Source organism: Ambystoma mexicanum, chromosome 13 (assembly GCF_040938575.1).
Source record: "Ambystoma mexicanum isolate Mex_15411 chromosome 13, UKY_AmexF1_1, whole genome shotgun sequence".
NCBI classification, from domain to species: domain Eukaryota; kingdom Metazoa; phylum Chordata; class Amphibia; order Caudata; family Ambystomatidae; genus Ambystoma; species Ambystoma mexicanum.
The window spans coordinates 441,589,420-441,616,246 of record NC_090938.1 but is presented as its reverse complement, the minus strand read 5'-3'; the positions used below and the strand labels follow the sequence as shown (position 1 = coordinate 441,616,246).

Sequence of the window (26,827 nt, the reverse complement as noted above, 5' to 3'; positions counted from 1 at the left end):
TATATTTATTCATGAATATGTCTTTTGGGGTTTTTTGGGTCACTCCAGTCCATCGTATACAGCTTTAACATTCGTGAGGGCGCGTGTGCTCCTTTAGGATAAGAGTAAATATTGTTTTTAATAGCACAGTGTAGTGTTCCGACTGTATTTTGTAAGTCACATATATGTGTGTGTGTGTGTGTATAAAATGACTCATAGCGCTTTGCAGCTCCAGCCTCTCCAGAGTCCTGCGAAGCGCTACAAGCTCTATATAGGAAACGAAATCAGAAGGGGCACATGGACCCCCGAGAAGCGCTTTGCAGGCCGGGACTGTTCTTGAAATGGCGATTTTTCTCATAGTGCATTTTCTCCGGTTTTGCAGCGGGCCCTGTTCACACCCGCCATGGCTTCCATCTCGGCGCTCACGGCGCTTGCTGTCCTCCTCTGCGGCGTCCAGATACTGTGACAGACGTGTACATGTTCCCGTCACCAGCAGAAGCGGGTCACCGAGGACAGCTTGAATCGGCTGGGAGTGATGGTAAGGTGTATGTCTGTGCGTGCATTCTTAGTGACCTCTCAGGGGCCACGTCCAGGTGTCATTAGTACACGGCCACTTGGATGGCGATTTCATTTACCCCCAAAGCTGTAACAGCGCCCCCAGCCCAGCACCTCACATGTTGAATAAACCCGCTTTTCTGACCCCAAGGACGCCAAACGTTGACCTCGGGCCTCCGTAGGTGTGTCCCTTCGGTTAGACTCGGCAATGATGCTCCTTTCTGGGTCTGGCCAGGCTGAGAGTTGTGGTGGGGGGTGAGTCACGTTGCTGCTGGGGAACCCCGTTAGAGGAGGGGGCAAGTGAGGGGTTTTAGTCAAAACCTTGCTGTTTGGCTAAAATCTCTGCATCAGTTCTTGACCTCTTCTAGATCGTTTTTGGATCCATGTTGTATATTGTCTTGTCCAGTGGAATAACTTTGCTGAAAATGTTGGGGGTGGGGGGACATGACATCTGAAGAAAAGTTTCCCCTGTCAAATGAATGGGGACAAAATGGTGTGCCATGAAAGTTGGGGGGACAAACACCCCTGTCCCCCCTAAAATTACGCCCATGGTCTTGTCTGCGCCGTCATGCGCACGGGTTCATTGCCGCGCATTATAAGTTAATTAAAGTAAAGAACAGTGCAACGGGACCTCACCAACCTAAAGAACCTGCCATGTCAGGCAGTGGGCACCGATGCCAGCCTGCGGCCTGCTCCGCCCAATAGGAGACTCAAAGAATACATTTGCAGACAGGGTGAGCGAGTGTAAGAGGGAAGAGAGTATTCCAGCATCTTAAGAGAGAGAGGGGGCAGACGGCTGCACAGTATTCCAAAGCCGTCTAAAAAAAGGCTGTGCCCATGTACCACAGGCTGGTAAGAAGAGGGGCTCACTATACTTTCAACATGGAAGGGAAAGAGTATCAGGGGAACCCTGACAGGGGGAGAGACCCAGATCATTCCGAGGGTGATCGGGAGAGAGTAACATATTACTCTGAGTATCACAGGAATACCAATTACTCCACTGCACCGGAGCACTTTATTCCAGTCCTTGACTTTTCTTTTACTCCACTTTTACTGGAGTTCATTTTATTCAGTTGAACTGATCCAAAATACAACTCCCAGGATGCAATGGGATGAGCATGGAAAGCCCAGGTCCGTGGCCTGGTGACCCGGTGGTCATCTTAGTACTGGAGCAGGGATGGTACAGTGTCCCACTGCGCATGCGCAGGCTTTCTCCACATGACCTTTCCCAGGGATGGCTCAAGTTAAATATCTGGCTTTGCTTAGTTCTACCCTAGCCAGACCAATTCCAGGGTTTCCAATAGGAAATGCCACCAAAGCTGTCCAGGTGCCACAAGATGCCACAATAAGCAATGGCACTAACGCGCTCGAGATGTGCATCGCATCTAGATAGGATTATGAATGTTAGCATGTTTCACACTTAGATGGAATTCTTAATAGTAGCCTGCGCCGCATCTAGAGAGCAATGTGAATGTTAGCATGTGCCACACTTAGATGGCATTCTTAACTTTGGCCTGTGTCGCATCTAGATAGAAATGTGAATGTTAGCATGTGCCACACTTAGATGGCATTCTTAACTTTGGCCTGTGTCGCATCTAGATAGAAATGTGAATGTTAGCATGTGCCACACTTAGATGGAATTCTAAACTTTGGCCTGTGTCGCATCTAGATAGAAATGTGAATGTTAGCATGCGCCAAACTTAGATGGAATTCTTAACTTTAGCTTGCGTCGCATCTAGATAGAAATGTGAATGTTAGCATGCGCCACACTTAGATGGAATACTTAACTTTAGCCTGCGTCGCATCTAGATAGAAATGTGAATGTTAGCATGCGCCACACTTAGATGGAATTCTTAACTTTAGCTTGCGTCGCATCTAGATAGAAATGTGAATGTTAGCATGCGCCACACTTAGATGGAATACTTAACTTTAGCCTGCGTCGCATCTAGATAGAAATGTGAATGTTAGCATGCGCCACACTTAGATGGAATTCTTAACTTTAGCTTGCGTCGCATCTAGATAGAAATGTGAATGTTAGCATGCACCACACTTAGATGGCATTCTTAACTTTAGCCTGCGTCGCATCTAGATAGAAATGTGAATGTTAGCATGTGCCACACTTAGATGGAATTCTAAACTTTGGCCTGTGTCGCATCTAGATAGGATTATGAAGGTTAGCAAGTGCCACACTCAGATGGAATAGTGAACGATAGCAAGCATCACACCTAGGCATTACTGCAAGGACTGCAATGTCAATTAACCAATCCACTAATAATTTCACCCCTCTGTATACACCTCTCAAACTCTAACCAAACACATGCACAAGCTTACTACAGAACAATCCTCACAAACTTCACTACACTGTAACAACAAGACAAACCACACATAGACTCGCACAACAGCACACGACGACTACCGACCGTAAAACCCAGCCAACGGACTCACAGGGCTGAGGCTGCCAACAGCACATCACTGCTCTCTTGACTTTTCAAGCTTATTCCCACTAACTCACCCCCGCTCCCCCATTCCCCTTTTTCAGAGCCGCCAGAGCGCCAGGAGACCACTCCGGTGGTGATAGTGCGCGGTACAAATATCCTTTAACATTAACATTAACATGTGGCACGCAAGGCTTGATGGCTATACAGGTACATTGCAGGACTCTGATCTGAGAATAGGCCGCACTTTGCAAGCTCGCATCATACGGCAAGACCTACTCAGTCTTTCATCCCAGGCCGATTTAGCCTTTCATCCGTCTCAGGTCGATACATCAAGTACTATCCAAAATGGGGTATTAGTGACTGTCATTACAGTGCTATAAAGCCGGAGTAGTCTGTCATGAAGCGCTATAGAGGAGCACAGCATTGCTTTGGTTACATGAATCGAAGCGACTTAAGTAACAGCACGTGAATTCATGCATACATACATTGTAAACCTATTTCCAAATCTGTCGGTGCTGTCCCCACTTAATGTGCCCATCAAACCCCTACCCCCCATCGGGTCCCACGCGAGACACAGCTTCAGCGCTGCACTATTATAAAGCACCCAACAATGGAGCTGCTCACCCCCTCCCCCACACCAGGTAAGGAAAGCAGGTCCCATCCTCTTCCCGCTGCACTCCCACTGCTGCCATGCGCGTAATAGGACTCCTGATGTCACTTGTGTGCTCCTGGCCTCCACTGGATGTTTTACACTGTGTTGTGGGCCCACACCCAGGCTCATTTGGGCTCAGCTCTGCCTCCAAATGTTCTCCCAGCCCTGCCTCTACATTTTCTTTGAAATTCACCGCAGCAGCTGCTCAGTCACAGTTGAACATAGTTGTTGTTTTTTTACAGAAAATATGTGTACATGGGAGCAGGAGTCAGCGTGGGAAAAAAAAAGTCCCCAGCATCAAAAAAAACGCGTCCCGCATTCACAAGTCGTTACTTTTCACGATACAATGTTTATGTATCATCCGGTGACACTTTTTTTGTAAAAGATGTCGGATATAGTGCATTTTTAAGCATGCTTGTCTGGCCACATTGTTTAAAATTATAAGCTGCACATTGTTGCCATAGTGGCCCCCTTTGCCTAGAATGGGCCCACACTGGTCTGATATAACATGATAGGTTATTTATAACGCGCTTTTAATACCCAGCGGTTTCTAAGCGAGTACCCGGGGATCGAACCTGTGGTGCTTCGTGTCGTCTTGCTTTTAAGACGAGCACGTTGCCCCGTTCACCAGACCGTGGTAAGGTAAAAACCTTGACACGGCCTGGCTTCCCAGCACTTCCAACATCGCCCTAAGGGAAAGCCCAAGCCTGAAATGGGGCGAAAAGTCCCAAATAAGGGTGTTTTGAGTTTCACTGGAGTGTGATAGGGGAGAAGGGGTGCAGTAGCAAGATGAGGGTCAAAGAAGAGGGGGGTGGAGGGACAGATGCATATGTACCTTGGATCCTGTTTTTTTTTTTTTTTAAATCCAGCAACGCTTCATTCTATAAAATAAATCTGTCACATGACTCAAGGAAACACTGTGCAAATGAGCTGTATGGGATCAGTGACATAAAAGGCCTTGAGTGAGCCAGGGGTATGTGGGCCTCAAAAACTGCTCCGCAGGTGGGGCACTTTCAAGGCTCTCGCTGTCACCCACCAATAAGCAGCTTGAGCTTGTGGTAGTTGAGAATTGCAGGGAAGTGATGAATTACAAGGTGTGAAAGGAAAACCTTTGGGGAAAGTAGACGTCAAAGGAAATGACCCCCACGCCCAGTGTGAATTACGTGCTCTGGTTTCACAATCGAATCACTACCACAGATGAAGTTGTCAAATATACAAATCCGTTGTTATTCATATGTTCCCAAAATGCTCTTTAATTTTATGCAAAACAGCCAGCAACTCACGTTGGTGCTATTTGCCCTCCTTCCTTTCGCATAGGTTTTTTTATTTACCAACTATGTGTGATATTTTCTGACACATTAAAGCATCTTTTTAATGTTTTTCTTCTTTCAGAGAGGGACATTTCCAAAGCAGTGCCTCGACGAGACATTGAACATAAAGTTCCCTCATGGGATTCTGAAGCGGATGCAGAAACATCCACATGTAAGTAACATGTTTATCACATGACTGAACCAACGTTCAGCATTCTACACGAGCATGTTTAATAGACACACACATATATCTGAATAGGACAGTGCCACCCCCACTTGCCCCCCCACCCCCTTCAGTGAGGCCTACAGTTCACTACACTGATCTTCACACACTGAGTGCCTTATGAATCATGACTTCTGTTCTCTTTTCTAGACCCGACAGCGCCTCCTGCTGGAGATCTTTAACATCTTGCACTCAATTAACAAAATCAACCGTGACCTGAGCAAAAACCTGGCCAAGACTGCCCAGGACACGAGAAACACTGAGTTGTTCATGCAAGGTCTGCAGCGGCAAGCAGATATCTTGGCCGAGTGTGTAAGTAGACGACTGGAAAGACACCAGAGTTGTGTTTAGAGTCTGCGCATGCGCAATATACGTGACTCTATTGTCTATGCGCATGGCCTTTCTATGTGTGTATGTCTGCACAGTAATGCTGGTGTTCTATATAGTTCTACTACTCCATAATCTATGCTACGTATTACCATCACTGTTATCCACATAGGACCAATGTATCCGCCTGGGAGGGATTGTGGTGTGGGTAAGGGCTGAGTCAACCCACACTGGGTATGGAACTCATGACCCACCTCGTTGACCTGTTCCCAAGTCAAGCCTGTTGTACTTCAGCTGCCCTACTTATTGTATGCGTGCTTCCACAACATGTGCACGAGGATAGCTCTGTGGCAATGCACTCTTGAAATCAAGACCAAGCTAAGCAAGTACAGGTTCGAATCCCGAATCCGAGTTTGGAAAAAAAAAAAAACCCTGAGCACGTTATTAATTACCCTAATTTCCACAACTCGTACCTGTTATGTGCACTGCAAATAAATGCAAAATGAATAAAGATGTGTGAATGTGTTTGGCATTTGAGGTGTGTGTTTGTGATCTTTGAATCCTACTCCTGAGTTGAAAGGATATGCTTATCCTACCAAATTCTGTATCACTCATGATACAAGGCCCCCTCTCCTTCCGGGTCTACAGTCCTCCCTGGGTGATGATGCCAGGCTTGCAATGGACCAATGTCTTGCTAGAGCGGGGCGCCATCTTCCCAGCGTAGGCTTAGGAGATGACGCTATAAACGCTGCAGTATGCGCACCCGTTGACACACTTCCTCCTCTGCTTTTAGTTGCCTGGAGACAGCGGTATGAAAATCAGAGGCAGAAAGAAATTGGACAGATACTTCCAGAAGATGAGGGTGTACCTTAAACAAAAGAAGGTAAGCGTTTTGTATTGCAATATACTATAGGCCGTCTTCCCTGTTTATCAAACCTCTCCTCTTAAAGTCACGTGTGTACAGCAACCACCCATGCACTCCTTTCCACATTCACTTAAGAGCGCATTATGCCATGCGCAGCGCAGGGCGGCCAAGGTTTGTTGATGGTGAAGTCCATAGGGTCCTGTACAGGGATTCTCATGGAATGCAGACACTAATGGCCCGATTCATGGAATATTTGCCCGGTTCAAAGTGAATCGGCACTGCTGAAAAGTGACTTTGCACTGCAGACACAAACCCTGATTCATGGAACCGTGCAAAGTGTATTTTTGCCGTGCAAAGAACGTGCAAAGTCATTTTGTACTGCAAAAAGGACTGTGTGCTTACTTTGCCTGGAATTTGCACAGCAAAAAGACACTTTGCATGGTAAATCAGTGGCATACCACGCAACAGATTCATGCATCCGTCTCATCTGACGACTGGACCCCTTAAATGAAGTTTGACCATTTTGGAGCTTTGTTCCTAAGTGTGCCTATTCTCGGAGGTGAGCTTTGGCAAATTCAGGACATGCTTGCCTAGTTTATCAGGTGCCGCTTGAGCAAGCGCTAAGTGTGGCTAGGCCCTTGCTGTTCCACCTCGATTCACAAGCAACCCAGGCCGCCCGGAGCAGAAAGGCCTCAAGCCACGGCCATAAGCACCCAGGAGACACCAAAGCCTGCTAGTGACTCCACCTAGAGCTTTGGCATAACAAATCCATAGGCCACATAACAGTTGCAACATACCCGTATACATGAAGGTTTTATTTGGGCACTTGGTGCTAAATCACCAAGTTGGTGGATTGAAAAGTTTGCGTGACTAGACACTATCGTGTAAGGAAAGCCCTCGCTTTGAGTAGCTGAGAACCTCACGCCAGGCAACCCTTATATTTATTTTTTAATTTTTTTACATATATAAAGCGCACAAACAGCCCTCTGGCATCGTGGCGCTGTTACAAGAATACTTTCTTAGTTCTATTAGATACAGTGAGATTCTCTACATAACACAGACAATATCCCTGGTACAACAAAAGTACCTATTCTTTCTTTCCTTAATCAATCACTCCCTTCCATGGCCAGAACTTCTAATGGGTTGGGCGATTCCACTATAATAAGACTAAAAGGCCTGGTTGTGCCCAGCCCCGGACTGGCCTATTGGGCAATAGGCCCATGGGCAAACCAAAAACGCAAAATGCTGATGTGGACCCGGTTTTTTGGTCAAAGTGGGCCCCTTTTTTGGCTAATGTAGGACAGTTTGATGAGTTACTTCACTCTGCGGCTAATAGTTTTGACCAGTGTTGCTGAATAAATATTCTTTAAAATGCACAATATCCATCACAATTTATCAAAAAACTCCCCCTTGGGTACTATTCAAACAGTGTCACAAAAGGAATGCATAGCTATTTTTAACTGTGGGCCATTTTATGGCCCATTTCGACCCTGCTGTGATTTGCCTAGTTCTTCACCTGAGACTAACTGAATTGTCCCGCAACGTGCTCGCCTTGGAAGCAAGAAGACACAAAGCGACATGGGTTCGAGCCCCGGGTCGTGCTTAGAAACCTCTGGCTATTAAGCGCGTTATAAATAACCAATCATATCATTGAGAGCAGGATGTTTTTGCAGCATTAAATAATGAAATATTTCAACCTTGGTTACACAATTTCCTTATCTCTCTATACGTTTCAGAATGACAGTTCTTGTGCTTGGCAGAACGTCAACCTTCAGCTGGAAACATGTTTGCGGTACGTGGACAGACTCACATCAATGATTCCATCATCAGAGTGCTGAAGAGTAGAAAAGTTGCGCCTAAGCCGAAGGCTAGCAGACACATCAGCTGCACTGGTTGGCAAGGGAAGGGACAGAGTTCTATTGTTACAAATGCGGATGAATCCGCCAACCAGTCTGCGTTGCGTTCCCGCCACAAATCAGACCAGTATTCTCCGTGAACCACTGTGACCAGAGCCGGCTCTGACTGCCGTTCATGGATCTTTTTTTTCCTTTGGGTCAATGACTGGACTTTCGCTAAGCTTGAACCTGCAAGGATTATACCAGGCTTAAGCATCTTTCAATTGCGACCAACGACGTCATTTTTATTATTATTATTTTATTTATTTATTATATTTATTATAATATTAAAATAATATCTATATTTGTACGGTGCGTTGTCACTGCTGAGAATGGTACTTCAATTTTTATAGAAAAATAAATAACTCAATTGGATAGTATATTTTGTAAGTGTGATTTTTCTAATTAATTAATTTATTTCATTTATAAAGTGCACAAACAACCCTGAGGCATTGAGGCGCTGTTGCAGGTACAGGTACAAGTCAATGAAGCGTACTTTGTCATACAGTTAGCAGATTACGTCAGTAGCAAGAACAAAGCACCGTTGCATAGAAGAGAAAGTAGTATCATACAAGTAGGTGATCGCAATGCTGAAGATATTTACAGGATGGGGGAAGTGTGCTAGGTTAGGAGAAGAGCTGGGTTTTGAGAGCTTTGCGAAAGATCCAATATGATTTCTCAGCCCTGGAGGATGGCGGGAGGTTATTCCAAAGTTTTGCTGCAAGGTAGGGGAAGCTTTAGCCTCCTGCTGCAAATCTCTTGAAGTGACCACAAAAGTGATGGGTGGAAGAACTCAGAATTTCAAGGCACCACCTTGTAAATGCTCAATTCAAACACAGTTAATGCAGCAGTCTGAACTTCTGGTGCTATGTATCCACAACATCCTTGCACATGGGTGAACAAGTAAGACACAACAAAAGACTGTGGAAACAATTCCACAGTAATGGCTGCACTGCAAGAGGGAATACCCCTGTTGGAATTAGTGAGACATTCGGTAGTGCAATAGAATAATATGTACAAAAAATTAAGGTGGAAAGATTTTTAATGAAAACATAAGGTGGACCACAAAAATCCAACGAATTTCAGTCCTCGCAGGTTGTTCATCACAGCAAAGTCTGTAGAAACTAAAATAAAAGATAAATAAATAAAAAGTGACCCCTAATGTAGAACAGAGAGAAAAAATAAACATAGAAACAAGGAAACATAAAATAAAGCCATACATGGCTTGTGTAATCAATGAAAAAACATCATTAAAAACATTGTCTTGACTTCTAGAAGAAACAAAAAGCAAAGTAAAAAATAAAATAGTAAAACATGAAAAATGAAAAGTGGAAAATAAGAAGAGAAAACGTGACATGCACCAGTGAAATTTCCTTGCCATTATGAAATAGTAAAGTAGACCAGGAGTTGGTCACCCAACATAACTCGTTGCAGGATTCAGCAAGTACAGTCAAGAACCGTCTCTGTAAAAATGTAAAATAACACTGTGCCCCTCATTACCAGTCTGCCTGTAATCCGTCGTTGTTACCGGCGGGTTACCGGCAGACTCGCCTTAGCGTGAGTGGCGCTGGCGGTAAGTTCACATTCCATGGAATCCTGTCAGACTCCATGGAATCAGAACTACTGAATCACTGGCACAGTTGTTAACGGTGCTGGTGATGCAGTGATTTCTCTGCCAGTAGGGGCCTGAAGTCCTAGCAGGTCGGGCGGCGGGTATGCTGGTCCAGGAAAAATGCCGGAGACCATAGTACCAGCCGTTTTACCAGCATTTGTCCCGCACTGGCATACTCGTAATGACCCCCTGTGTGTAATGAAAATGGCAAGATAGGAGCTGTACCTGTAGATAAGACAGCAATACTACTCATGCGCACCTACAAGGGCTTCAAAAAAACAGAGCGGACCGATGCATGTTTGAACGGTATACACGCATTTCACCGCGGCATTTTTCATCGCGTGTTTTTTCATCGCCGTTTTTATTTCGAAAAAAAAATCATTTTTTTTTTTTTTTGGGGGGGTTAAAAAATTAAATATATGGTTGTGGGTGTAAGGGAATACAAAAAAATAAAAAAAAGAGGGGCTTGGGGGGGCAAACCCCTAAAAAACCCCAAAAAGCACGAGTTTTTCGAGAAAAAAAACGGCGATGAAATAACCTGCGATGAAAGATACTGCGGCGAAATAACGTAGAACCGTTTGAACGTAGGTGAACGGAATTCTTCCACCTCACTGGAAATATATTTTCAGCTGTGCAGTAAAACAACGCAGGGTGACCTAGACTTGTCAAGCGCGTGTGGCGCATACCTAGCACATAAGCATGATGTGATGAAGTCATTGTTGAGTATGTGACGCGGTTCACTTTTTCTTTTTTTTCTGTTAGCACCTTGGTCCATGCTGGTAAAATACCGGCACCGCCTTGGAGGAAAGGGGAATTACCGCCCTATTCCAAGGTTGGTGGGGCGGTAATTCCCCCTTCCCCCATTGCCCTTCCCCATTCCCATTTTTGCCCCATAGGGCATAATGGGAATGGGGAAGGTGCTATTTATGGCACCGCAAATTGCGGTACCGTAATTAGCTCCCTGGTCCCTTTGCGGGTTGGTTTTTAACGCCTGCAAAAAGCAGGCGTTAAAGTCTCCAACCCGCAAACAGACCTCGTAGTAAGGCGGTAAGGGTTAACGGTCACCGGTACCATTAACGGTGACCGTTAACCCTTACCGCCGTCCGTGTAATGAGGCCCTATGTGTTTATCTTTGCCATTGCACTACCAAATCTCTTAATAAATTGAAGAGGTGTATTCCCTCTTAGAGTGCAGCCATCACTGTGGAATTGTTTTCACTGACTTTGTTAAGAATTCAGAATTCGCCAACAGTGGAAAAGCTTGCTCAGAGGATAGCATAGCATGTTAAATGCTTGCTCATACATCTCTGTGGAACCTGTAGACACAGGATCAGACCCCGGCAGAGATAACTCTGCTCAGATGCTGGAGGAATAATGTGATGAAATGACTATTGGTCTACAGGGGAACAGGGATGAGTTGTGGTTAAATGACCTACCCAGCCCGCAGTAACTACTAAACCAGCAGTGATCCCAATCACCAAGGTGAAACAGGCACAGTCATACAAGTATACCTCCTCGCCTTTTGTGGTATTGTTTGCAGAGGGCAGGCTATTGTTATGTATGCTTACCAACACATTTCATTACATATATAAAAACACGCATGTTTAACAACTGTGTTATTGATATATATGTAAGTATGCATGAGCGGCAGCTGTTTCACACAGGCTCAGCTTCTTGCTTGATTCATGTGTACATAGTTGATGAGGGTGTGTACATGGTTATAATTGAGAGCAATGAAGAAGTAGCATTCCAGCGCGGAATGACAATCTTCTGCTGCAAGAAGAAAAATGTTAGCTTTTAAACCGTTGAACTGTTTGCTCTGCTGAAAAGGTGGGGGCTGCTGTATGGAGAGGAATAAAGGTCCTGTTTGCACAGACTCACCGGCCCAGTGTGGTCTATCTTCTTAATAGCTATACTCTTCAGGAGGGATGTGAGGTCATAGCAGTAGTAGCCCAAACAACTTAAGTACAATGGACCACAATAAAGTAATGTCCAATCAAAGTTCTATGAACATATAGACTATTTCTAAACAATGACATGCAAATGACTAATCAGAAAACAGTGGGAGCACCCACAACTCTAAGAAAATAACACAGGGAATGCAGACATTTGTGAAAAAGGGCAGACTGTGTAGATGAGCAAGGGTGTTCAGGCAATGGATTGGCAACAATGTCACTGTTCCAAAAACTTTCTTGGAGAAAAAGGTACAGAAGGGCGAGCTTGAAAGTCACTATTCCCCTTTGAATTGGACCAGGGGCACAGGCCATTTCTGTCTTGTTCTAGTGGCTCGAAATCGTGAAGCCAGGATTTGAGGCACTTTCTGAGGCAGTATTTTGACATCAGGTGGAGGAACTGGGCGACTGGGTCCAACATACAGTGCGGTTGACGGTATAGGACGATTTTACTGACAAAAAATGGTCGCAATGACCAAAAGTTCTAAAAATGCTACGACCAAAGGTCTGAACACCATAAGTTTGAAACTTTGCTGGGAGCATTGTAAAAAATAAACGGGGGCTGCGGCGGTGTCCCCCGCATCGCCCCACTCACTATACTTTATGGTATAGTGAGCGGGGGGTGCGGGGGACACCCCTGCAGCCTTCCGTTAAAAAAAGAAAAGAAAAAGGACCCGGTGGCGCCGGTTCCCGATCATGGAAGTGAAAGGGAACTGGTGCTGCAGGAACCCAGCATGAAGATGAAGGTAAGTGGGGTTTGTTTATGTTGGGGGTGTGGGTGGGCTGAGGGTGTGGGTGGGGGGTGTTATGGGTGTGTTGTGTGTGTGGGTGTAAGTATGTATGTGTGTTCGCATGAGAAAGGTGCAAACTTACAGTAGTTCGCACCTTTCTCATGCAAACGTTCCGGCCGCAGTAAATTCAGCCACAGTCGGATCACTGCAAATCGCGGTTGACAACCAGCAATGGCAAATGGCATGAAGACGCTTGGGACAGGCAGGGGATGTCTGCGTCAGTGCAGCTCACAAGCAGCTTCATGCGGGAATCACAGCCCAGAGCTGTTTCTTCTGGGCTGCTGGGAGGCACAATGTGAGACCTTTAGACCTGCACTCCTATACCAGAGAGCCTGGTTGGCACCTACAGGGGATCCTCCACCCCCAGTGAACAGGGTCCTGGTTCAAGTGCAGCCAGCAAATAGGTATTGGTCCAACAGTAGTTTACTCCAACTGTTAACTGGGGGTGGTTCGGCACCAGAGCTCTCCTCTGCTTTGGATGCATTATGCCTTCACCTCACTGGTGAAGGACTTTGGAATGTACTGCACCTCCCAACAATGGTCCAATGTATCTTTCTTATTCTCTTGATAGTCCACAGATAAATAACAATTGAGGGCACACACTCTCCTTTTAAAAGCAAAATGTCACAGGGATTGGTCCAAACCAAACCTGCAGTAAGTGGTCCCATTCAGATTGTTGTAACATGTGCCATATGTCATCACACCCAAATGGAGGGGGCAGGAAAAGGTAGGGAGCTCTGACAGAAACCAAATGATGGGACCCTTCCCCCAGCCCACCACTCCTCTGTGGCACGTGTAGCTCTCCCCCATTACCATGACTACTGACTTCAAAGTGCTTCCAATGATCAGCACCCTGGTGTGAGAGGGGTTTTGTTATATCAGTGCTGCCTCTGAAGCACTGGCACCTTGGGACCTCCTGGGGGAAGTTCCTATGACCTGGGGGGAGTTGTTACCCATCCCTTAGGAGATTCAAAGAGGAAGCACCCTGGCTATTGTGCAACATAGCTGCTGTGGCGGCAGTCAAACAAGGCACCAATATACACCAGTCCTGTCATAGCTGGGCCCTGCCCACAGAGCTGAAACTAGTGTAATGTCAAATTGCTGTGGCTGTATAATTGTGTACTCTTAGCAGTCACCATGCGACAACAAGGCATGGCTTATATTAATAGATTTACATGCCACTAGATTGACTAAGATATACAATTATAATTGAGCTCAGAGGGCCAGAAGATGAAAAATCCACCTCTAGCTGCAAGAACTTTGGGTTGTAGCAGCCGTAAAGGATGCACATGTGACCTTTGCACCTGCTCTATGCCACTGTAGAGCTATGCTGTAGATGTCAGGAGACTGGTGACAGGAAAGGTACACCTATACTATAATTTCACCAAGGAGCATTTGTGAAAGGGGACCGACTAGCAGAACTCCCTTTCGTAAAAAGAATTGCTTGCATAATTTTAGGTGAACACAAATAAAAAAGTCTGGCCTATTCCACCCTTACCAGATGGAATTCTGTCACAGTTTTCTTAATAAAAACGCTTAATTCCTCAATAGAAATGTGTATAATGATCACATTATGTAGGGCGGTAAGATAGTGCAGCACATTAAGGGCTGACCACTAGCATTTGCAGGATACAGGCTGTTATCCCATTAGCCTTTCATGCACCATTAGGCCCAACATCACCAGACTAGAATCTATAAGCTGCAAGTGGGCCAGGTGCAAGAAACAGGCTTCCTGCTGAGCACACAGTGGTATGCATCAGATTTATGGGCCCATCTCCCCAGCACTCCAAGAAGATACTGAAGTTGCTGATTCTCAAGGATCACCTCAGTGCCAATGAAGCCCTTGATGGCACTTCTCCGCCTCTACACCCTCCACTTCCTTGCTCTGCCAGTCCTCCTCGCTCGGGTTCTCCATCTTTTTCTATACAGGGATCTGTTGCTTACTAGCTAGGTTTCTCCTTTAAAAGTCCTATCCATAAACATGTCTTCATGTGTCTTGACTGTGGGGTGGTACAAGTCAGTTGCCATTGATATCTCTATGGACTAATTCGAATGCACCAGTAGACACTTACCTCCAGTTTTCTAAAAACTCACTCTGGCATTAAATGGGCCTCATTACGAGTTCAGTGCAGTAAAAAAGTGACATTAATTCCGTCAATGCCACTTGTTCTGGTGGTAGCGGAATTACTGCCCTTTTTACCGCACCATCGAAGTCCGAGTTTGAAGGAAAAGTGCAGGATTTAGCTCCAACAAAAAAGCTGCAGGTAAATACTACACATTTCCTCAGAAAATCGGCAGAATTACTGCGGCAGAATTACTGCGAGCAGTAATTCCACCAAAATCCCCATGGATTCCTATGAACTCCAAAAATGGGGATTTACACAGTCCTTTCACTGCTCGTAATCCCGCGGTAAACCCACGGGACCGAGTTGGGGAACGGTAAATTAGTTTGACGGTAATTCAGGCAGATTTACCACTGAATTACTGTCAAACTCGTAATGAGGAAGTAAGACTGTTCAGCAGGGGTGTTGCTAGGCCTGGAAAAGATCTGGGGCTACACTAATGTCGGGACTGTCGGGACTAGGGTTGGGTTGAAGCCCCTGGGTTTCTATCCGGGGCTACAACCAAAAGACCCAGGACTATAGCCCCCTCAGACCACCCCTAGCAACGCCTCGCAATGCCTCTGCTGCTCAGATCCTTGCAGCAACACTGCAGGATAAGTAGTTTATCAGGAGGCCATTTATCTAACCTCAGTGAGTTCCAAGTTCTGGAGTCCAGCCAATGTCTGACCACACAGAGATGCAAAGACACATGAATAGGTCCAGAGAAGGAACGTGTGTGGGACAACACTTGCGCCTTCTGAGCTTCAGAGCTTCAGAGGGGGGACACAGATGGGCTTTTTATGGAGCCCCTGTGCCTCTGATACCCAGTTGGCCCTCCAGAGGGCTGCATGTTGGTTACTCTCCCATGTCTACCCACACAGAGAGCTATAGAAGGCCGAGGGGGAGCTGGAGTGCTTCATGTGCATAGCGCCCGAGAGACATAAGGAGGTGACCTTGTTGGGCACTGACTCGGTCTTTGGGACATCATGTTTTTTATAGAGTTGCTCCTGCTTACTGAAGTCAGGGTTATCCACATTTTTCTGTGCAGAATATTCATCGCCAAGGAATTCACCTACAATATATAATTCTAATAAGATGTACAGACAGAAAGTTTGGGAAATGGATCCTGTTTTTTGGGATGGGGTGGGAGTTGACGGGGGACAGCGGCATGTGCTCCAATTGAATTCTTCGGCTGCTTTGAATGTCAAAATAGTGAAAATCTGAAATGAAACATTTGGGGCTGAAAAAAAAATCAGTGGTAAAAACACATGGCACCAAGTCAGAGTAAAACAACGCCATTTTAGGCTTTCTCCAGATCTGATCACACTAGAGGTCACAATGGTGCACACATGTTCTCTGCACTAACCAACGATGCATCCTGATTCCTGATCTGAATACAACGCTAGTCGCGATGGGGCTGTCGCGATGCGGCTGATATGCCAACTGAACTGAACAGATAAGAGCCAACCCCAACTGCCCGGGTAAAAGCCTGTACTGTGGCAATCCTGGCGTCACACTAGAGAATTGAATTATACTCACATAGCTGGCTCCGCCTACTTCCAGTGCTTCAAAGATTTGAGGAGCAGAGGAGTTTGGCTTCATTTCAGTTTTGTAAGGTGCCACTTCGCAGGAATGCTGCCCCAAAGCACTGAGATTCTGGGATTGTGCCCAGAGACGAATCCCACCTGCAGCACTCTTGGGGAGGGGTTGAGAGTCACAGGCAACTTGTGCAAAGGTACAGAGATCTCCAGTGCAGAGGCTCTCACAAATATCAGGCACAAGTGGTGTGAGGGATTTGAGGAGGTTAAGAGTTACGTCACTTCCTGTGCTACACAATGCCCGCCCACCCCTACTTACTGCAGCCCGTGGGAGGATCTGGGTGCTAAAAACCTCCATTCCTCGCTTTTCTAGGACTAGACTCACAAGAAATGGCTCAGCGAAAAACCGCCTGTCTTATGTTTCACAAAAGTAGGCAGAAGCAGGGAGAGCAAAGGGGTCGCAATTATAACCGCTGGTCATGTCTGAGTGATGCAATGTTCGAAGTAAAGGAACTCATTGTGAGTTTGGCGGAGCAGTGAGAAAGTGGTGGTAATCCCATTACTTTTGTGGGTGGTTACGGAATTGCAGCCACTTTTACCGCACTCCTGAATCCTGAGTATTTTTTTTATTTTATTTAAATTTTTGTTCACCCGTGGCCTTACCCAAACACTCTCGGACAGCCTTTTATGGTTCAAAGGTTGAAAAAAGGTGGGAGGTGAAACAGAAATGCCAGGGAGGAGGGCAGGGGTATGTGTGGGGGAAACAGGTATGTTTGAGGCTCTTTCTGAAAGTGGTGATGGAGGATGCAGTGCAGCTGTGAAGAGGTAGGATGTTCATGCTCCGGGTGCCCATTGGAAAATACTGTTGAACCATGGTTTATGTCAAGTGCCTGTGTGACGGCGGTGCTGTAATCATCGGGCAGAATGGAGTGAGGTGTGTGTGTGGGTAGAGGGCATGGAATGAGTGGTGCTAAGACTGTGGTCCTGATTGATGGAATTATTTGCGTGTAAAACGGGGATTCGCGTGCCCTTCTGCCCGCAAATCCCCATTCACCAAACAGGGATTTGCGGGCAGATTGGCATGCAAATCTCCGTTTTACACGCAAATAATTCCATCAATCAGGGCCTGTGCCTGCAATGTGTTTATTTTTTCTGGATGGTTAGGGGGCTGTTAGGCAGGTGGGGGGAGTATTGTGTGCAAAAATGTGTATGAAGGGCACGACAAAGTGACACGACACGCAGATTTGATTTTCCGCAGAGACACCATATTTGCTTGTAATCAGAAGGTCCAGGGTGTAACCAGCTATGTGGGTGGAGTAATTGGTCAGTTGTGTGAGGACCTAAGAGGCAAGTAAAGTGAGGATAGTGATTAGTATGGGTTTGATGTCTGGATGGGAACCAAGAGGGTTGAAGTTGTCAAAGTAGATATTGGTGCATGGGGAGCTGTGGTTGTTAGTTGTGAAGTATGTCAAGTCATTTTGGAAGTTGGGGTTGTGTGTTGGGGGTGGTAAATGAGGTGCAGAAATGTGGGGTGTGGGTGTGATCTAGGGGAGCATGTGAGAGAGAGCACTTCAGAGCAGGTTTATGGGGTGTGTGGGGTTGGTAAGCGGTGAGCATTTTTTTAAAAATGATGGCACGCCACCACCTTGTTTGTGTGGGCAGTGTCTGTGGTGGATTAGATAGTGTTGGAGAAGCATATTAGGGACAGACAATATATGTGTGGCAGGGTTTCAGCCATGCACGAAAAAGAATGCCTGGGAAGTGTGCATTGATGAGTACATTGATATCATATGTGTGTGTGCAGGTGCAGAGTAGCAGTTGTGTAGGATGCAGCGGTATGTGAGTAGCTCTTTAAGTGGAGTGCTGTGTTGAAGTTTCATTTGGATGTTGTTTGTGTGCTTTGTCTGATGCATTTTTGTGGCACCCAGTGGCAAACAGGGGCTAACAGTGGACAAAGAAGTAAATAGAGAAAAGATACTTGCAAGAGCCCTTAGTTCTGCCTTCCATTTGCTCTGGAAGCCTAGGCGAATGGATGCCCAAGGCAAGTACTTAAATACCCCAAGTAACCAGGGCCATCTTAACAGTTTTTGGGGCCCTGGATACAGCCAGCCTTGGGGCCCCCCTCGGAAACCCATATCCTACTCCCACCCCCCTCAAAACCCATGTCGACCCCCCTGCCCTCCCGGAAACTCATGCCCCCCAAATCTGAAAAATGAAGGGATTACATACCTCATGTCAAATTCAACAGATACTCGTCTAAGCTTTAAATGGATTACCTAGTTGTTAATAAAATATAAACATTGCACATCTCTGTGACCTGTTTCCCCAAGAGGACATTTTCACGTTGTTCCTTTTTTGGCCTAGATCTGTCAAAGAACAGGGAATGCTGCATTCTTGTGAGCAGTGACTGACTTCAGGCAATATTTGTGGGGCATGAAATGTATGCTATGGGTATACCATAAGCCATTCGTAAATGTCCTAAGCCATAACAGGCTCCCCAGCTCCCCAATTTTAGAACAGATTTGTTGTCCTCACCCTGAAAGAGAAACGCCATTAAGGTGCCAAATGCATGATTTAGCCAGTAACTGCTTCATTTGAGCTTTGCTGCTTTAGACCGTGCCAGAACAGCTTTGTTTGGCTGCAAGTGCTGATTGTGGAACTCTGCAGATTTCTGGGCGGCACCAAGATCTTTTGAGGCCCACTTGCTTGAGTTTGTCTCTGTTGGATATTCAGGAGGTGAACCACTGAGGAGCTGTTTTCTGAAAGCTAATGCACATGACAAGAATGTTGAAGAGTGCTTCATGGTCAATTAAGGCAGAAGAGAGGTTCAGTAGGATGAGTAATCAGAAGTCCCCTTTGTTGAGGATATGGAGAGCGTTGTTGATAACTTGGTGGTTATGGTCTATGTGCTACATAATGGTAGGAATCTGATTGCTAGTCCTGTAGGAGATATTGTTGAGTGATTCTTTCGGGCAACCGTCTTCTTGATCACTTGTATGAATAAGAAAAGACACACAAACATGTGACAGTGGCAAAAATAGTTCTGGACCAGCACTTTTGCAATGAACCTCAGATGTCGGTAGCATGTGTGTGCCCTTTTCACTGATTGTCCTATTCTGTGAATATTTGAATGTGGTCAAAGTGTGCATCAGGCATTGGCATTAAAGCACTTGTGTATAGGCGAGTTATAAATGCCATATCATATCATATCGTTGTGTCTCACCAGCTGCCATTAAAACTGCAATAAGCGCAAAACATGCACCTGGAAAATTAGAGACAAGGAACCAGAAAGGAGCTCTCATTCTAACCCGTAAAATGTGCGCCCAGATACCTTTGGGTTAGGAGCACTATATAAATAAATACATTTGTTCCGTCAGTGGCTCTTTACCTGTAAAATTGCACTGTAGCGCCAATAAAATGACATGTGCCTCGTTTTAGTGTGGTCATTAAGCTCCATGAGAACTGTAGGTCAGCTCTCCTTCATTCAGTGCGACTCTGGAAGGTGCCACTTTTTAAAGCTTTTAGGTGCCTGGAATAATGCAAATTAGTATGTAAACCAAAGTTCCCATTTTCAGGGTGTGTGTAGATCTTAATGCACGATGCCAGTGTGTGTTTATTTAGAAACTGTAAACCGAAGTTGCACCCCTATAAATCAAGGCCCAACATCTGCTGGGGACCTGGAGTTCAGTAAATTAGCATTTTACCCATAAAACTAATATAAACGTTTGCTTGCGTTCTAAAGCTTACCACGCTTACAGATGGAAGTAGGGTATGGTGTTACACTCCCAGTATTGGAGACCACTACTTACTATATGCAACTCAGGTGCTTGCGTTCATGCTCAAAAACGTATAATAAAAGAAATATATGGTTGCGTCACCATTCCTCATAAAGTAGGCGAAATTCATTTGACTTTCCATTGTATTAAAATTGTCATTTATGTTGCGCTTTTTACCATTATTATAATCTCAATGCACTGTTAGTGGGAACGCCATCAGAGGACCGAAGTTCAGAGTGTTGGAGGTCATGGAGTAAGATTAGGATGCATGCGTGTATTCGGCCAAATAAGGCTTAGCAGGGCTGGCCATGCTCCAGTAGAAAGCAACCCATGCGTTTGTGTGTTTTATTTTGTTCCACTTCTTCAGGATTGAGCAGTGTGTGTGTGAATACGTATCTTCCGCCGATATGTTATGCTGTGTATTCCATGTTATGATTGCTAGTCCATGCTTTGATGCATTATTCTATGTTGCACTATAGTCGGTTTTATCATGTTGTGTTCCTCTTATGTTTTGCCATATTAGGCTATGCTGTTATTCGAGACAGCTCTTTATTCCAATCGGCTTCCTTTCCATAAAACCTGGCAATGGTTAGACCTCCAACAGTCCTTGCTAAAAGCGCTTCTATCTTTTGCAGGCAGGGGAATGAAGAGTGGCTTTTCTTCCCACAAACATGACAACATGGCGACATGTAGCACTCTAAAAAATGTAAATGCCATTTAGTTCATCAAAATGTGGAAACATTTTCAAGTTTCAAGCTTCTACTAGCAAGCCATAAAAAGACACTGAACATCTCAGTTCTACATAAACATAGCAAACCATAAACCATTTCTTACTCGCCAGGAAACCATTATCACTAGCCAATGGCGACTGCGCATTTTGAGCCCGGGCAAAAGTGTACCTACAAATGTTGAGTAAATAGGTCAGCTCTCCTCCCGTTCCTCAACCCCAGGAGCAAAGGCTTGGGGGGTATGCAAATGTTTCCAAGAAGAGCCTAGCACTGGCTTAAAAGGGACCCTTTTTGCACAGCATCACTAATCCCAAAAGGGAGCTGGCATGCAGGAAAGACTCCGGTGAGAGCGGGCACAGGTCACTGTGCTCATTTGGTAACTTTCAAATGGAACTCCACCCTTACTTGAGTGTTTAAACCTGCAGCGGTTCGACCCTTCTCACAGACAAAGTATACACCCTTTGGCTCAATTTATATTATTGAAGGAAGCTTTTTTTTCCTTGTCATTGGAGCGGCGGCTAGAGATGTCATTTCACCAAAATGCCAGGGGTAGCGGAAGTGACATCACACAACCCTTGACCTCCCCAATGACATCACAGGAAATTATGTCATCTGACCCCGCCCCCAAGTGACATCACAGAAAATGGTTGCACATGACGTTTCACCACTTGGTATCACAGGAAATGGCATCATCTCCTTCCATACACAACTCAAATGACACTTTGCACAACACTTGTGCATAAGAACACACCTACCTTTCATGAAAAATTTCGAATTGTAGCTACACACATAATGACTATCCTCTTGCATACCCCCTCTGGACTACCTCTCCACCCCCCCCCCCACATGCCAACTAGACATGGGTGGCTAGAAGGGGCCTGGCCACCCCTTCATATCCTCGTATTGGCTATAATGCAAACATGCATACGAGCACCTCCTCGAATTTCCCTCACCTTGAACTTCAGTCCCCCCAGATGGCATGCAAACTATAGTGCGTTACGACCACGCCAATGGTGAAAGGTACTATACAAATGACGCACTACATTACACAGCATCGTCCCTCAGAACACTAAGAAAAATATGGTTACAATATCACTGTAATGTGACCTACGTTTCATACAAGAATGGATTATCATATGTAGCGTTATTATCAGCGTGTCACGGAGTCTATGAACCCAAATTCCCTCTTTACGTGGATCTGCCCTGTTATTTCAACATGACTACAGCGCAAAATCACATTTTGGGGGGACAGGGGCGGATCAGTGGTTATAGGGATGGGGGAAAGCCAGGATAGAAGGGGAGAGGGAGAAGCTGCATGTTCTACTTTCTCCAGAAACCAGTGACAGAAGACATAAGATTGGGACCTGTGGGTTGGCCCAGCAGCAGAGAGGCTATATCATGAATAAAAACGCATGCAGAAAGAAAGATAAAAAACACGTGTTACCTTAGCTAAGTAATCTTCATGAATAAACAATGGGAAGGGATTCATTTTAGGATGATCAAATAAGTGACATTTATAGGGAAGACATGAACCCTTTCAATCTTCTGAGCAAGGTAAACACCCCATGGAGTTAATGCACCTGCTGCAGAGACCTGTGTGCAACCTGTAGCTCCCACATTGGTGTAAAGTATTTATGCATCTGCAGAAGAGACACTTGTGAACACTGCAAGGTCCCTTGTTAGAAAAATGAGCATCATTGATTCTTCATAATAGTGCCACAGAGTCGTAGGCCTGTGGCAGATAGAACTGTGGAAGACAGTTTGCTAAAAAGGTATCCACATGCAGTTATTCCCTGTCAAATAAGAACATCGAAATCTAAAGGTAAACCATGAAAGACATTGTCAAATATACCAACCTACTGAATTAAAGTACTGTTAAATGTTATTTAGCAAGCCCAACATTTTATAATCGGTGTCATTTTATATAACCCTGACTGATAAGAGCAAGCGCACGCGCGCACACACACACACCTATACTCCTACACCCTTAGGGCGGATGCATTAACCCACTGAGCTAACTTGCCAACCTGTGACTTGCAGAGGCTTACAGGAGCTTGCCAGCAAACAAAGCAGACTTAGGAAAGTGTAAGGCAAAGCGAGTCAAAGCCATGGAAGAAGAGATCCTGCACTACGTGTAAGAAGAGTAGGAGATTGAGTACCAGGGCATTTTATTCACATTATTTGTGAGGGCAAATCCAGATCCAGGGTAAAGGCCAGTCTAAGCTCCTAACAGTTTGATCTTTCCATCCCATTTATTGATAACAGGGTGATACATCAGTTCCAAATCTAATGCTGACCGTGATCAGTGAACTTAATTTTCTCTTTTTTTTATCACTAACTGATCATAAAGATATTTATCAAGCAGTCATATCAAACGTTGTGCTTCAAAAGGGACCGAGTGTTGTTTCAAATCGATCTTATGAGCGTTAGGGTGCAATTCATGGAATTTCTTGTATGGTTCAAAGTGACGTTGCACTGCTGAAAAGTGACTTTGCACTGTCGACACAAACCATTATTCATGGAACTGTGCAAAATCAGTACACATTCATTTTTGCAGAACATAATGACTGCACTGACTTTGCACTGCAAAAATACACGTTGCACAGTTCCATTAACCAGGGTTTGTGTTGGCAGTGCAAAGCCACTCAGCAGTGCAAAGTCACTTTGAACCATGCAAAACATTCCATGAATAGGGATCTAAATGGCTCAATTGCTGCTGTAAAAGGATCCAAGTTTGCCTCCAGCCACTTGATGTATGTTTGTTTCTTGCACTGAAGTCCTGTTACAAACAAGCATTGACTAATCCAACAATTCTGGCTTGTGCATAGGTTTTCGGTAGGCATTCACTGCTATCGTATGCCCCGAGATAAGCACACCGTGTTTACCTTGTTCCCGTCTAATAGGCCAGGTAGGACCATTATGGCAGTTCTTAGCAAATACCAAGCCCAGGCCTACACGACGGCCAAACTGCTGGCCATGCCCATGCATGTTTCATACACCACTTGCTGCTACAACTTATGACATTGTATAGCATCGTAAATGGCCAGTGCAACCAGTGTTCATTTTAAATAAACTCCATGTATTTAAATAAAAAGGATGAAAGGAGGAGTCGGTTCTGTCGTTACTGGAAACTGTAATTTGCACAGTGAACAGGGATGTTAGAAGCAAGTGCTTAACGCTCTGAGCTGTGCTATTTTATCAGACTTGCGTTTCTTCAGACACATACCATACCATACCAGGAGTTTCCGGTCTATTTTTACAGTAATCTGTAAAGACATCCTTCAATAGGCCCTTACCGACGTGTAAACCCTAGTAAAATATCCATTCAACTGGGAAAAGCACAGCAGCCTTCCTTCCAACTCCAGCAGCGACCTTTAAGCCTGTAGTGGAAAACTAAACACTCAGATACCTTGAATCTCGCTCTGCTTTCTCCGTTTTGGGAGAGGCATGGACTATGACGCAGTGCAAAACCCGAGCTTTGTATACCTGAGCTATGTGCATTCCTAAAATAAATACGTTAAACACCACAGCTTCTCCTGCCCAGGCCCTGGTGATAAAATAACCGTCTGGCTTGCCTGCTGTTGGTAGTGGTACTGGTGTCTTAAAGTCTAATGCCTGTGTACCTTGGTGCTCCTTCATATGGCTCCATAAATTCATATGCGTTCTCAGAGCGGCTGTGTAGAGCCTGGACTGAAATGTGTGCTGTGTGTGATGCTGTAAGCGACTCAAGAAATCAAGCATTGTCAGCATCCATAGTTATGACCTTTTTGTAGGCATGGGATAGGCATGTGTCAGACACTGCCATAATTGCAGTGCCTGGCCATATGATGGCAACAGGAAATAGTGTGAATACCTGGGCCAATATGTCAGTGCCTGCTGCCTGGAAAATACCTTTCGAATGCCTGTTCACCAGCGAAAACTGTTGGCTTTGACAATGCTTGTTATATCCAAGTGGAGCACATACGATCACACAATCAATGTGTTACAAGGAATGGGAAGAATACGTTTTCTGCAACATAAAAGGCCATGCTGCAGCACCCTCTCTGTTGATCTGTCTTCCCTGCTACTTTCAGAAGGAGGAGCCTTCAACCCAGCCTGCTACAACACTCCTTCCTACCGCGACGCGGAATGGCGGCGAGTGGCAGTCCTGGCTGCTAGGCTGCGGCCCCTCCACTCTCGCCTGGCAACGAGGAAGGGAGAAGACTCCAGAGTACTCGACCTCGCCTGAACATAGACCATGCCTCTTTCATGGACATACTAGAGTCATCAGACCATCTTCCACAATTTTGATCCCAAAACAAAATCTTTACTAAGAAAATGGGGGGCCCGGATGGTACGGCTGTGTCAAAAACAGTTAAAGGAACGCGCAATGCAATTGTGCCCCGTGCCTCAGCCAGTGCTCAATTTGTCTCCTGCGTGCAGCAACTATCAGGATCAGCGTCCATCAAGCCTTTCGCTCCCACCCGATGTGGCCTGTTGCTCACCCTCTGCCCGCCTACAGCTTTCTCCCGGAGGGGAGCCACGGGAGGCGGCGCACGTGATGCACGGAGCCGCGGCGGCAGAGCCCTTTGCCTCACCAGCTCCTGCTCTGCGGTCTCCGCGAGCGGGAGCTCCTGTTTTGGAACAGAGGCAGAGAAAAGAGGACAGCATGATAGCCAGCGAGGCCGCCTCCAGTGGTGCACCGCTGCGACCTTTTGCGTGCCCATGGCCTCTGAGGAGTCGGGTACGAGGGGTGCCGCGACCCCGCCTCCATCAATCCACCCAGTTCAAGTAATGATCCACACATCGGCGGAGGATGGCGATTCCTTCCTGATTCCAGACGCCGTCCTCTGCACGTCAATCACAGAGCATGACCCCGCCTCTATCGGGATTGCCGAGGCGGGCATTGTTGAACCTGAAACAGACAGCGTGGAGACTAGCAGGCGGTCTCCAGCTGTAAACCCCAAGAAATGGGACAGACCAGCGCCCGTCACTCCATGGGGCATAACAAAAATTGGGAACACAACGAAGTTAGCAAGTAAAAATAAACATCAGTTGACTGTTCCGCAAAGAAATAAAAAAACTAATGGTAAAAAAATCACAACTGGGAACAAGTTAAGTAGAAAGCCATCGCCTCTAACCCTTCTGGCTAACTTCTTTAATAAGCAAACCAATCACCTTACCAACAATGGCTGCAAATTATCAGATGCTGAGATCTTAGAGGCCGTTTTTGAAAATCAACCTGCCCATAAATGGAGAAAAACAAACAATAAGAGCCATGACAAAGCTTTAACAAAACATGGAACGCAAAACAACAGCGTGGATTCCCCAGATGTATTTGTATCCACAGCCAATCAGAACATCAATGCACCACTGGTCTTAGAGAACGCGGAGCCCTCGAAAACTCTTTCTGCAACAGGTGTGGCTCAAGCTGCCCTACTTGACACTAAACAAATTTTGGCAAATAGACTAGGGCTAATGCCCACTTCGCAAAGAGAACCTCAGAAAGACTCTTCTAACGACGATCCAACTTCGGAGCACTCTGTCATACTGGATGCCTCACCAAAAGCCAGTACACTGCAGAAGCGGCATCTTTCTAGATTACAAGAAACCCAGCTGACAGAGAAAGAACCCTTATACGTCTTCGACCCAAAAGAGCCCTGTACCACCGACAAGAATGGTACGAACATCCCTAACAACAATACTGATCTAGGAGGCCGAGAGAACGTGCCACTAGTAACACCATCGACCTGTGATCGCAATCAAGCAGAAAGGCATACAGACCTGCAAAAAGCAAACCCTAATCGAAATCCACTCTGTAGATTCTCTCTAGATTGGCCACCCAAACCAAAAAAGCTCTAGAGAGAGCTCAGGTCCTCCCTCCTCGCCCTTCCATTTGAACAAACCTCTTCCAAAGACACTCGGAAAAAACCAAACATTTTCTCTATAATGTCAGCTATTACTATTTCACTAGCGCCTTTCATGAAACTCTATGAGTCAATGTACGACACAATGAAAGACCAAACAACGCTGCAAGCAATGATCCACAAGAAAGTAATCTTTCTTGAAGGTTATATTATGGCACAAGAGGATAGAGCCAAACAAA

At 45.6% G+C, this 26,827-nt stretch overlaps 1 protein-coding gene and 1 long non-coding RNA gene across 2 annotated transcripts; one reads left to right on the top strand and one right to left on the bottom strand.

Annotated features, from left to right (window-relative positions):
• The first annotated feature begins 363 nt into the window (after positions 1 to 363).
• On the top strand, positions 364 to 8,624 carry LOC138520620 (interferon beta-like). The gene is made up of 5 exons (XM_069632938.1): positions 364 to 517; positions 5,017 to 5,106; positions 5,308 to 5,469; positions 6,278 to 6,367; positions 8,086 to 8,624. Exons 1-5 carry the CDS (start codon positions 515 to 517, stop codon positions 8,185 to 8,187), a joined length of 447 nt encoding a protein of 148 aa, XP_069489039.1. The 5' UTR covers positions 364 to 514; the 3' UTR covers positions 8,188 to 8,624.
• Positions 8,625 to 9,268: 644 nt separating this feature from the next.
• Positions 9,269 to 25,677, bottom strand: LOC138521318 (uncharacterized). The gene is made up of 2 exons (XR_011283012.1): positions 25,227 to 25,677; positions 9,269 to 9,368 (listed from the first exon to the last, which is right to left on the bottom strand). It is a non-coding gene; the product is annotated as an uncharacterized lncRNA (long non-coding RNA).
• Between the last annotated feature and the right edge of the window lie 1,150 nt (positions 25,678 to 26,827).